Below are 13197 nucleotides of genomic sequence, written 5' to 3' on the forward strand. Positions count from 1 at the left end.
CCACACACGCAAAGAATTAGATTTGATCCGAATGCCCCCCTCTACCCCCCACCGTATCCCCTTAGAATGGAGGATATATAATATAAACATTGATAACAATATAAATAATTAGTATCTATTATTAAGATAAGTAAAAACTTGGCATATACATTGTGTATTTTCTATACAAAAATTCGTCCGCCGTGGGATGGGGGAGAGGGGAAATCACCACTACGCCCCCCCCCTTTTCCTGGATCCGCCTGTGACGGAGAGATGCCTGATCTAAGAACCACTGCGGCTACAGATATATTACTTGTTATCTGAACCCTTCAATATTGATAATGAGAAGGGTGAAGATTGTTTTAGCAACGATACTGTAAAATGCTATATTTAATGGCACAAAAAACAAGCCAGTAACTGGTGTAACGTAGCAAAAAAAAAAGACCCGAAATCTTTAACTAGTTGTTGGCTAATAGCTGTTCAGCAGTCGGAAATTCCAACGAGTTTGTGAATGAAAGAAGCAACTGTGGACCACCATTACAAACACACACACGCACGCACGCTCACAGCTGACCTATTTATCTGTTGTTGATGTGGATCTAATGTGTGTGGGTGTCAATGGGCATAACAGGTCCACATTATCAGCATACGATATTCATGTACATTATTTATTTAGTAGAAACACCAACAATGTTGTAATTCACAACTACACTTCTCTTTTTGTTGTTAACATTACAAAAATAGATCTACATGTAAATACACATTACATAACATGTCAAACGTTACGTGTTTTGTTCCATTTTTTGTGTGTCTGACAGCGATAGAATGAATAGTTTGATTGCCTTATTACGTGGGTGATTTATTTTTAGCCACCTAATGAAAATAGAGTCGACAAAAGAGGAGTTTACGTTGAAAACCTTTTTATAAATTGACAATTAAAACCCCTTAGTTTATTAATGGAAACAGTTGAACGGGACTATTTTGCAATCCATACCGGAATGACGTCAGCGAATCCAGCTCAACGCCTGATCGTTCGGCCAAAATATCAAAGCTTAGCGGAGCCGCGGCAATAAAGAAGTGACGTCGTTGTGTTGAATTTTTTTTCCTTACGCCGGAAGTCGGTGGTTAAGGCTGACTCATGGGATGACGACTGCTTGCACTGAAGTTCAGCGAAACCAGGCAGGGAAGTACACTTTCGCATTGTTAACCTCCTTAAGCTGACACATTTCGGGTCTAGTGCTGTGCTACTGGTGTATTTTCACAATGTTTGGATTGTGTTCATAATTCAACGTTCTAGTGATTGTATATATAGTAACATTTGTTTTCAAACTTATTGATTCATGTGTAAATAAACCCATCTCCCCTTTGGTTTGAACTGAACCAGTTAGGTCAGAGTCGGACTTCTGTTGTTGATTGACGTCATCAGGTTTAGCGACATGGATCCGTCACCTCCCGATAACACTGAGAAACTAAATGGAATGGAGACTCGAAAAAAGGAATCAAATCCCAAGTTAGCAGACATAGAAGGTTCAGCAATGACATTATCTGGGGAAGATGTTCTTTTGAACGAGGCCACTCAAAACTTGCTCGAGTTTGCAGTGACCAAAGGACACACAATACACAGTGTGACGCATATGACTCGAACGCAGCTCGCGGACTTTTTGAGGGATTTCTACGGCAAAGTCAAAGTTAAGAACGACGATTTATTCACTTTAAAAGATTTACGTGCGGGTCTTCATAAATTCTTTTTAGACGAGGTCAGCATCGATATTTTGCGTGATCGCACTTTCGAGCTGGCTAACGCAACATTTGATCTGGCATTGCGAGCCAACCCACGCAAGTGCCACAGAATGAGGATTGAGATGGAAGATTTGAAAAAGATTTATCTGAGTGATGCCATGGATACCAACAAACCTGATACGCTGCAGAACAAAGTATTTTTCGACATAAGCCTTTACATATGTAACAAAGGGAAAGATTATTTTCGGAACATGAAAAAGAATGATTTCGACGTATCAACAGACATTCACGGCCGTCGCTACGTTTGGTTGAAAGATACAACAGTGCCTCGTGAAGAGGACTTGCCACCCAAGTTAAAATTGAAACGAGCGTCTGAAGATGAGCACCCAGCCTACCAAGTTGGGGAAAGAATGTACGAGAGACCAGGTAGATCTAAGGTTTTGTATTTTTTTAGACCATCAGTCGATCAGATGAGATTTACTTACTCAGATCTAGATTCTAGACATCATAGACTAAGACTTAGACTAGAGTCCAGAAGATATCAACTTTTTAAACTTAAACTTATTATATTAAGATTGATCTTTTAATATTTATTTAGAGTCTAACTAGTCTAGATCTAGAGTCTACATATTTCAAATATTTCATATTTGATATTATTATCTAGTCTAAAGACAAGATCTAGACTACTGCCTGTACTCACTCTATCATCTCTATCTCATCTAGATCTATGACTATGTTAGTATGTAGACTGTAGAGTGTATAGTCTCAGGCTATTAATCTCACTTTCAGCCTGTAGAGTAGACAGAGTCTAGATGAGACGTCTAGGATCTCTTTAGATTCTAGATTTAGATTAATCTAGATCTCTGCCTAGACTAGTCACCTCCTAGATTTGTAAATTTAAGCCTATACCTAGAGACCTAGATTCTAGAGATATAGATCTAGATCTGTCACTGTTAGATCTAGTAGATCTATATATTATTATCTTTATAGGAATTTTGACAATGACCATAACCATATAATCATATATATATTTTATAGCATTGAATAGATGGACATTGTTTTATTTATAGTTTAATTTATACAGTTATAGATAGATCTATATATTATTACTATCACCAGATCAGATCATTAATAATGTTGTTGTAATAGAACACTAGATTTGACTTGTTAAACATGCTAGATTTAACTAGATCTGTCTTAGTAGAGATGAGTTCAATTCTAATGTTTTCTCCTGTAACTTTCCTTCTTTTTGAAATGCAGAGATATGTAATTAAAGATTTTATCAATACACACATATTTATAAGACTTGTCAAATATAAATTATCATTTAACCATCATTTATTAAAATTATTCTTTCTACATTTAACTATTAAAATAAATCTTTGACAAATATAGTCCATATAAACTAGTGTCTAGTCTCTATTAAAAAAACAACACTTAAAACTTATAAATGATACAAATTATACCTAAAATATAAATGTAAACGTACATTATAGTAATGTTATCTCTAGACTATTAATAGTAGTAGTAGACTACTTTCAACATCATGGTTGCTTGAATCTTTACCCTTGATTCTGCTTGTAGATTATTGTAGTATTCAAATAAAGTAGCTTTTAGTTTGAAGCATTTAAAGTCTATTTTTAGTTATGTTAATCAGCAAAGATTGTACATTCTGCCAATAATTTTAGTTTAATTGATTTGTAGGTGACCCCAGATGCCCTTTATCCTCATTCTTGAAATATGTTACTCACCTACACCCAATGACTGATGCATTTTGGCAGAGACCCAAGCGAAATGTTTCTCAGAATGATTATGTGTGGTATGACCATGCTCCATTGGGCAGCAGCACACTGACCAAGATAATGCAAAGAATATCCTTGCAAGCAGGTAGTTAAAGCATTAAAAAAATATTTTTTTTCCTAAAGCTAATTTAATATTAAATAAAAGTGATATATATATATTTTAATAATATTGTCTGATGGAGTAAATAGGAATTAAAAAATGTCTGCATGGTCGTGCAGTATGTGCGCTGGACTGTTGTTCCCTGTCTTGACGGTCCACGGCTCATAATCCGCCCGCTGCCATCCCCGTATGTCCTGCGGGAGATTTGGACTAGAAAGTAATTTATCTTCAACTCTGAATGAACAATCTGAATTATGTAAAACAAAATAGATTGGTAAATTTATCTGACACATTAACGAAATGATTAAACGAGTAACTTGTTTTCTCACTCAAACATGATTCAGGTTTGACCAGAGACTCAGTAGGCAATGAGACTGGCACTAACTTATCTTATCTTATATAATACAGACGTTACTTCAAAAAAAAAAGAAGATGATTAAGTCCTACGCGTCATGCATATCAACCAATGACCTAAACTCCGCCAAGTCACTAGTTTACCTGGCTAGCTCAGGCAACTCATTCTATGCGCTAATAGCGCTAGGGAAGAAAGAGCTTTTGTAAAAATTTGTCCTAGCATATGGAACAAGCAATGTGTCTTTATCTTTGTGTCTTTCTGAGTATTTTATTAAATTTTGTTTTTGTATTTGAAGATTATGGTTCAGTGTTTTATGTATAATTGCTACTTTACTTTTAAGTTTAAGTCTTCTATCCTGAAGGCTTTCTAAATTTAATGATTTTTCTAAAGATGTTACTCTAGTCCAATGTGAATATTCGTTTGTTATGAATCTTACTGCTCTATTCTCACTGTTCCAGTTTCTTAATGTTTTCTTGAGTTGAGGGGTCCCAAACAGAGGATGCATATATATTCTATTATTGGCCTAACCAAGGTTAAATAACATTTTAGTTATATGTTCTTATTTGATTTATAGAAATTTCTTTTAATAAACCCTAATGCTTTGTTTGATTTTTTGATAGTTTCATCAATATGGGGATTCCATGACAGTTTTTCATTTATTATAACACCTAGGTATTTTGCATTTTTAGTCTGTGTTACTGGTTTACCATGAATAAGATAAGTGGAATCAATTTGTTTTAGTTTTTTTGTTACTCTTAACAACTGACATTTTTCTTGGTGGAAAGACATGCTCCAAATTGATTCCCATTTCTGTAATTCATCTAATTCTCTTTGTAAAATATCTGTGACTTGTGTTGTAATTATTGTTCTATATATTATGCAATCGTCTGCAAATAATCTGACTTTTGTTCCTGAACTAATGCAATTTGGTAAATCATTTATGTAAATTAAAAATAGTAGTAGACCTTAGACTGTTCCTTGTGGTATACCTGAGTTTACTGTTATTGGTGTTGATTTAAAGCCATTTGTTATTACAGTTTGTTCTCTCCCTATCAGAAAATCTTTAATCCACTGATGCTATGGACCATTAATGCCGAAATATTTTAGTTTTTTTACTGAACAATGTGCAGTCATGGAGACATTTTACATTTTAAATGGTCAACAATACAGCAATTTGGAAACTACTAGTTGTATGTTCTCTGATTTCTGTGTCACTTTTTTATAGCAAATTGTAAAAATATCTTAGCCTACACATAGGAAACCTAATATTCCTTGTTCAAGCAATGTCTGTAATTTATAAGATCATTCTGTAATTTTTCATACATGAATTTAATGAAAGGTAGTCTATAAACTTCATAAGTGTTTTCATACATGAATTTAATGTACACAAGTCATAATTTTTTTTTTAACAAATGTGATAAGTAAAATTATCACCCCATTCATTACTTTTTTTTCTTTTAGAAGTAAAATGATAATTTGCTGATTAATTAATGCCAGTATTATGTTTCACAATTTCATGATGTATTTCCCCAGGTTTAAGTGACAATTATACCAACTACTCTATCCGCTCAGCATGCATTCCATTGGTCGAAGCTGTTTGTGAAGCTGCCATGCAGTCAGAAAATGGAGCTCAGAAACCTACTTCTGTAGACACTAACAAAACACAAGGTAAAATTGAGATTTAACATCTCAAACTCAAGATGTCTAGTTAATAGGCTCAGTAAAATCATAGAAAAATTAATTTAAAAAAAAAAATTTGTTTATTGTAAACTTAGTCAACACCATACATAACCCTAAACCATTGTGTGAGCCAGAGGTACCTCTTTAGACATTTTTCATCCCTTTCAGTTACTTGCCTTGACTCTCTCTTGCTCTCTTAAAATATAGGCAGCTCAAGTCCTTGCTTTTATAAAGTAGTCAATTTATTTTGTTTTAAAATGCAACATATTTGTTAAAATATGTTTTCATTTGTTAAAATATGTTTTCATTTGTTAAAATATGTTTTCATTTGTTAAAATATGTTTTCATTTGTTAAAATATGTTTCCTTCCCAATAGAAATTGTTTGGTACTAGACATGTTGGTTTATGTTTTCTATGGAGCTTATTAAATCCTTAACCTTGCAGCTGGCATGATGTCCCACTCCACTTCTGAAGATCTGTCCAGTGATGATGGTATGTCTCATACATCTGAAGTTCAGAACAACAAAGATCAGGACCATAGGGAGAGAGCTCCAGGACTGTCTAGCTCAGTAGGCTCTGGAAGCATGGACACTGATGATGGAGACTTGTTAAGTAAGGGTTGACTTTGAGGGATTTATTGAGTGTTGACTAGAGACTTGTTGAGTAAGGGTTGACTTTGAGAGATTTATTGTGTGTTTACTAGAGTAATTGTTGACTTTGAGAGATCTATTGTGTGTTGACTAGAGATTTGTTGAGTAAGTGTTGACTTTGAGAAATTTATTGAGTGTTGACTAGAGTAAGTGTTGACTTTGAGAGATTTATTGTGTGTTGGCTAGAGGTTTGTTGAGTAAATTGACTTTGAGAGATTTATTGTGTGTTGATTCGAGATTTGTTGAGTAAGTGTTGACTTCAGAGATTTATTGTGTGTTGACTACAGATTTGTTGAGGAACTGTTGACTTGTGTGAAGATTTTGTTTCTGTTGTTGTTTCAGGTCATTAATAAGGTCACTTAGAGAAATTAATGCTAATGTAACAATAATCATTTCTCTAACACTATTAACTATTAGAATGTAGGCTCAAGGTGCTTTGAGTACATCATTTAAATATGTTAATTACAGGTAGATCTTAATGTTCTTCTATAATGTAGTCAAGCTTGAGTTTGAGCTCATCAGTTCCAAACAATTGGTCCATGAAGTGAAGGACATTTGAATGATTAGTTCACTAAAATACAATGGCATTTCATCATTACAGACTATGCACTTATGACAAAGTGGTCTTGTAATTGATTCTTGCATTGCATAGAGTCTACACAAGCTTGTGGTTTGTTTGAGCTCATCAGTTTCAAACATTTGGTCCATGGACTGAAGCATGCAGTTTCTTTGAACTCATTATGGAGCAAGTTTCAAACATTTGGTCCATGTACTGATAAGGCCTGCAGACTTAAGCTTTAAGGGGGAAACACGACATAACTAGAAGCATTGACTCCGTGAAGCAAAAGGCTCTCTGAAGGACATTTGAAGTGATTAGTTCACTAAAATACAATGGCATTTCATCATTACGAACTATGCACTTATGACAAAGTGGTCTGGTAATTGATTCTTGCACTTGCAGAGTCTACACATGAAAGCAGTAACAAAATGGTGCCTTGACTTATGTAAAACTATCCTTGCAGCACTGTTCTTAATTCACTACAGCTTAGTGACTTTAAACACCAGTTTAGAAATAACAAATAATAAAAATATTATCTCCAAGCAAATGAGTTTTGACAGCATACAGCATTATTATGAATGCTTAAAACTATTGATGGTGTTCTATAAGCAAATACTAAATTGCAAATAATAATTTAAGGCTTTTCTTCCAGTCTGAAGATTAACGGAGAGTACAATATTTAACATGGCTATGCAGTCCCAGCTGTGACTAATCTGCAATAGTATTGATTCATATAAATTAATTAGAATGTTTGGTTCAATTCTGTTCAAGTCTTCTGATATTTGTATTCTTACATGTCATCTTATTAGCATACTATAGCTAGCTAACATTCATAATAAAATAATAAAACAAACATGCTTGGGAAATAAACAGTAGCACAGTGCATAAGAAAACAAGTCTCATTTCACATCAGTGCTAAACTGATTTATGAATTGCACTTAAATTTGTACTTGAAATATTGACCAATGTCATCTGTAAACTATTTTTTTAAGACCACTAATATTGTCATACAAGAAATAATAAAATATATAATTGCTAATCGTTCTGTATCCATGAGATAATTTTTCTAATGCCAATGTTCAAGTGAAAACAAAAGTTGCTTAGCTGGCATTGTAGTAATTTTTTTAAAATACTTTTTTTATTTTTTATTTACCAAATCTCACTATGTATACTTGAAATATTACTAATTACAACTATTATCAAAATTTTTAATTAGTTTTTTTTTTTCTGTGGCACTGATAATTAGTCTAATGCCTCCTTTTTTATTTCAGGTTTAATGCAAGCTAAAACTCAAGTCTTGGACCTTATTCGTGGCCTAATGGTAAAAGATATCCAGAAATTTGTTGATTGGCTTAAAACTGTCAGAGTACAATATAGTGCTGGAGGTATGTGTTGAATTGTCTAATGTAGTCTTTGTTTAGTGCTTGTGTTAGATATAAAAAAAAAAGATTTACATTTGTAAAAAAAAAAGTTTTTCATTTAGTTAAAAATAAAGTAATACTTTTAATTTTGTTTTCATTTTTGTAAATTCTTTTGTTGAAATTATTTATGTATTTTCGTGTATATATTTACAGAACTGATTGTGTTATGCAGCCCTGTAGATAAAAGTAACGTTGAGCCCATACCAGATGATATCATGGTAGACAGAAATGGAATTCAATCCCGCACAAGTACACCAGACCCAACATTTAAGAAAGCAAGTAGTCTTGATCTCTCAGAAAAACGTCAACTGTTAAAAAAAGAGAATTCTCTTAATGGTGATCACCACTTGGATAAATATGAAATGCCAGAGCTGACAGGAACAACGATTAAGCAAGTTGAGTTCATTCATGTTGCTGGTGTATATTGTTCTACTGAAGACCATGGCTCACTGAAGATTAGCATACCCACACCTGACACCTTGCTAGTTACTGGGATACCAGAGAACCTACAACTGATGCTGCACAAAAAGAGAGGTCCAATTTACAATCTCGAGCCCTTACCTGAGAGAGTTTTTTGCTCTGAAAATGAAATGGATGTGGCAGAGGTTGTAGCTACTCTAGGCACAAAAAGACAAAAACCCAAGCCTCGAGTTAACAACACTAGCAACTGTAGTGCAGTAACAACCTTTGGCAACAATTACCAGGCCGAGTCTCAGAACAAACACCAGCTGACTGTCTTGCAAAGTCAGCCTCATCCAGTGATGGTGACCATACCAGCAGCTCATACACCTCTTGTTTCAAGTCACACTGCCAGGGAGCATTTCAAAGATCATAGAAACAAGTCTCTTGGTTGTTTAGACACCCACCCAACCCTACCAGAAGGAGTAATGCTGAAGCGAGTCTCCAGTACAGGGACCCCTGTTCTTAAGAGACAGGCCCATGTCCTGGATAGTAGTATGTACCCTGAGAATTTAACTGTCAAACGAGAGACAGAAGACATTCAAGCTACAAACTTGTCCATGAAACCTTTCAAGAAGACTGAATCCCAGGAAGCTAAAAGAGCCAGAGCAGACCGGCTGGCTGATTCCCTCCGATACCATCAAGAAATCCTTCAGAATTCTCCACTGATCAAACGTCCTGGTGAAAGAAATTTTTCAGGATTTCGTCACTGTTATGCCAACACAGTCAACAACACGGTGAAAGCTGAGCCTCTGGATACATCATACAGTTGATGTAAGCAGCCAGCATTCAGATGGCTCTAGTTTTTTAAAGCAGTACCCCTGCTGCTTGTGGTTCCATGTTTGGAGCCTAATTGTGACCCCTGGCAGCTAAGCTGTCTTGGGCTATTTGTTTTCATTATGCCATTGTCTACGAACTTCTGTTGAAGTTGGTCTAATTTTATGGTTGTTTTAATTCATACACAAAAAAAAACAGGCTTGTATTGACCAACTGTATTGTTAGATTTTCAGGTTTGGTTTCTGGTGTTAGAGTTTCCTTTGAAATGATAGCATCATGGACATTGTTTCACTTTTGAGAAGAAAGTCTTGTTTTGTGATATCGTAAGGCATGGCATTTTGAACTTTTCCACTTGTGCATTGTTACTTGGTTTGTCCATGAGGAACAAACTGATTTGTGAATATCATATGCGTGCTTTGTTCATGTTTATTTTGTAGCCAAGGCTTTTTACTCTTCAAACATTAGATGTTAGCATCCTATTACTTGCTATCAAAATGTATATACTATACATACACATATATAAAAACTATATACATTTATCACATATAAAGTCAGTTTTGGCCTGTCCTTGTGATAACAATATCAAATGTAAACATTGATTCTTTTGTTTCAGAATGAACATTTTATTCTAAACAATTTGTGTTTCCACTTCACTAACTTTTTTGTTTTCACATCAACTCTCAGCAATATACTGGCTACTTGAAATTTGGAATATTAATACTAGATCTAGTTCTAATTAAATTTCCTACAGGAAACAAAAATAAAGTATTTTTGAAATAAATGGTTAATTTTTTAAAAATCTAATTGTGGTGCTTAAAATTCCTGATGTGTCCAAATTATTTTCTTTAGATATTTAGTTAGTACTGCCCTCAGTGTTTAAGAAATCCTTAAGTATAATTATTATGATTGATATTGGTCATATGGTGATATAAACTTTATCTATTTAGTTGAGAAGATTGAGTTACTTTACATTCCATACATCTAAACTTGAGAACATTTGGCACAGCTAAGGGTACATAGTGTGTAACATTTTACTACAGCAAAATGTTTTCTGTTTCTTTTTATTGTTGGACAAAAAACAACTTGTATTTGAACATGTGTTATGCTTATTATTTTGTGATGATGATTAATTGTTTGATATTCTATCTAAAAAAAAAAATATATATGTGTTTATTTCATTTCAAACACTTGAAGTAGTTAACAGGTCTTTTATCAAATGACACATTACTTGTCTCTCAAGGTACTTAATGGCAAAACTAATGATCAGAAATGGGGATGGGGGATCATAGTACTTTACTATGTGTACTTAGTTGTGAGAAATATATTTCTGATTCATTGATAGAGATAGAGATTATGTACAATAATCTACTTTTTTTTTCCTGTTAACTAATTTGTGATAAACTGTTGGAAGTTAGCATTTATACTCTTGGCAATTTTTCAACCAAATCTTTAATGTCAAAAGTTGTATTTTTTTCTGTTTTCTTTTGTTTACTCTAATTGAAAGCCATATACTCTTGATGTCATGCAAATATATTGACTAGTGTGCATACATAAATGTTGTGATTTCTTTTTCTTTGGCATCCAATATTTTGAGTGCAAATATACATTTTGCCATTGTTTCAAAAAAATATTTTGGACATGCAATTCATGTGCTTTTTTTTTCCCCTAAATTTTCTGACAACTCCAATGTTGTTTCAATAGTGAAATAATTTCTTTGTGAAATAGTATTTTTGCTTTGGTTACAGTCACTAAACATCTTTCAAAACTGGTCCATTTCTCTATGTATATATTGTTATGTTTTTTTTTTAGCTAGTAATTATCAGACAATCTTTTGGTATTCTATTGTAAAACACTAAAAAAGGATTATTTTTTTCCTGCGAAGTTGTAATTGTAAAAAAATAATTTTCTGGAAATTCTTTTTGATGATTTCAGGTGAAATGTTTAGTGTATATATGACAATATTTGGATTATTTTTTATATGCTCAGTTGAAACTGCCCGGTGAAGATTTGCTAAAAGGTTCCTTTTTTTTTAATTATTGTTCTTTATCATAGACCAGATATGAAAATGTTTTTGCCATTGTTAGAAATGTATTCATGATGTGCTAAGATGTTTGATTAGTTTTTCTTATTGCTAACTGGTTGTTCTCTGAAAACAGAAACTAAACTTTGTAACAGAGCATTTTAGTTGTGTTTTTTTTTATCAACTATTTTGATAATCAAATTGTAAATTGTATGTAAATCTCTAGTATATGTACTTCTGAAGCACATAATATCTTACTAGTAAGCATTTTAACAAGTTCTTTAAAGCTTTGCATTGTTTTGTTTTATAATGGGTTTGTATTCATTTGTTTGTAGGCACAACTTAATGAAATTGAGTGACAAAGAGTCCATTGCACAAAGTCTTGGTGCCATATTCACTGAGGTTGTTTTGATTCCACTTCTTGTATGCCATCTTGTTGTTCTAATGTACAAAGTGCAATACTCTCAGTGATGCTTTATCTTTTTGGTTTTAATTTTTATTTTGAAAATGTTGGTAAATTCACTCAGTCAGTGGAATCATTGATTTTTATTTTTTCTACAATATTCATTTTGTTTTCACAGAGTGATTCGAGTGATTTGTTCATAATTCTAAACAGTTGCACTTTTAAGAGCACTTCATTTCTTTTTTTACAAGCTAATAGGTGTTAATGACTTCAGAACTGTGTACATATGAGAACAATCCTTACTTTTCATTGAAAACAAAAGTTGTTGGCAGTATCACTTTTTTAATGAACAATAATAAAATAACTACATTTTCATTCATTCTAAAATCTCTTGTAAGTGGCAGAGAATCCTCTGTAGAAAATTTGAGAGCAGCTGAGATAAAAGAATACAGTTGTGAAAACGATCAAGTTTGCACTGATATTAGACTGAATATTAGAGAAGAAAATAAGACCTATAAATACGGTACAAATTTTAGTCAAAGCAAACTGGGAATTCAATGGTGCACAGGTTTAGCAACATTATGATAGCCTCTATACACTTGTATATAGTTGAAAAAATGTTTCTGTTTAATTAGTAATTTCTAAGGTGCACATCACTTTTTAGCAAAATTTGTTTCATTGTTAGCATCCTTGAGTCAAAATAAAGTTTCTTTGATGATTAGTTAATACAGTACATTTTTCAAACTTAATAATGAATCTAGAGTATGAAATCTTATAAAAAGCACATTTTGTTAACATTTTTGTGTTCAATTTTTGTTTCTACATTGGTGAAAATCTTGTTGAATATTTCCCTTTAGCACACTTAGTTTAGTAAAAGTTTTTTTTTTATGGGATAAAAACTATTAAAATTAATATTAAAAGCATTGTACACTAGTTAATATTTTTGATGCTGACAAGTTTAGATTTTGTAGAAATTTGTATCTTTTTTAAGTGTAATTTTTATATCATGAGTTTTGAAATTCTCTAGTAAAACATTTTCTGCACACAATAAACTGGTTTAAATTGTTGTTCATTTTGTTTGTTTCTTTAAGACATCTCTTTGTACTCTTTGTCATACATACAGTTTCAATAAACATTTCTTCATTGTTATTCAGTTGTCTAGTTTATGGGGAAACAATTGGTCAATAAGTAAACCAGGGCCTCAAATGATGTATCACTTCTACAGAATATCAGAACCAATTTGGATTATTTT

The 13197-nt window shown here is 33.0% G+C and overlaps 1 protein-coding gene across 1 annotated transcript; it reads left to right on the forward strand.

Moving 5' to 3' along the window:
• The first annotated feature begins 1080 nt into the window (after positions 1–1080).
• LOC106052650 (uncharacterized) lies at positions 1081–13012 on the forward strand. Its single transcript, XM_013208078.2, has 6 exons — positions 1081–2145; positions 3424–3606; positions 5510–5644; positions 6101–6268; positions 8137–8250; positions 8440–13012. The coding sequence occupies exons 1-6, from the start codon at positions 1416–1418 to the stop codon at positions 9516–9518; spliced, it is 2409 nt and encodes an 802-aa protein (XP_013063532.2). The 5' UTR covers positions 1081–1415; the 3' UTR covers positions 9519–13012.
• The last annotated feature ends 185 nt before the right edge of the window (positions 13013–13197 follow it).

Source organism: Biomphalaria glabrata, chromosome 6 (genome assembly GCF_947242115.1).
Source record: "Biomphalaria glabrata chromosome 6, xgBioGlab47.1, whole genome shotgun sequence".
Taxonomy (NCBI): domain Eukaryota; kingdom Metazoa; phylum Mollusca; class Gastropoda; family Planorbidae; genus Biomphalaria; species Biomphalaria glabrata.

What these genes read in the sequence shown, in the direction of transcription:
- LOC106052650 (XM_013208078.2), top strand. Translation starts at nt 1,416, where the DNA reads ATGGATCCGTCACCTCCCGATAACACTGAGAAACTAAATGGAATGGAG. An exon ending in AGACACTAACAAAACACAAG is followed by an intron (nt 5,645 to 6,100) that starts GTAAAATTGAGA and finishes TTAACCTTGCAG; the next exon opens with CTGGCATGATGTCCCACTCC. An exon ending in TGATGATGGAGACTTGTTAA is followed by an intron (nt 6,269 to 8,136) that starts GTAAGGGTTGAC and finishes TTTTTATTTCAG; the next exon opens with GTTTAATGCAAGCTAAAACT.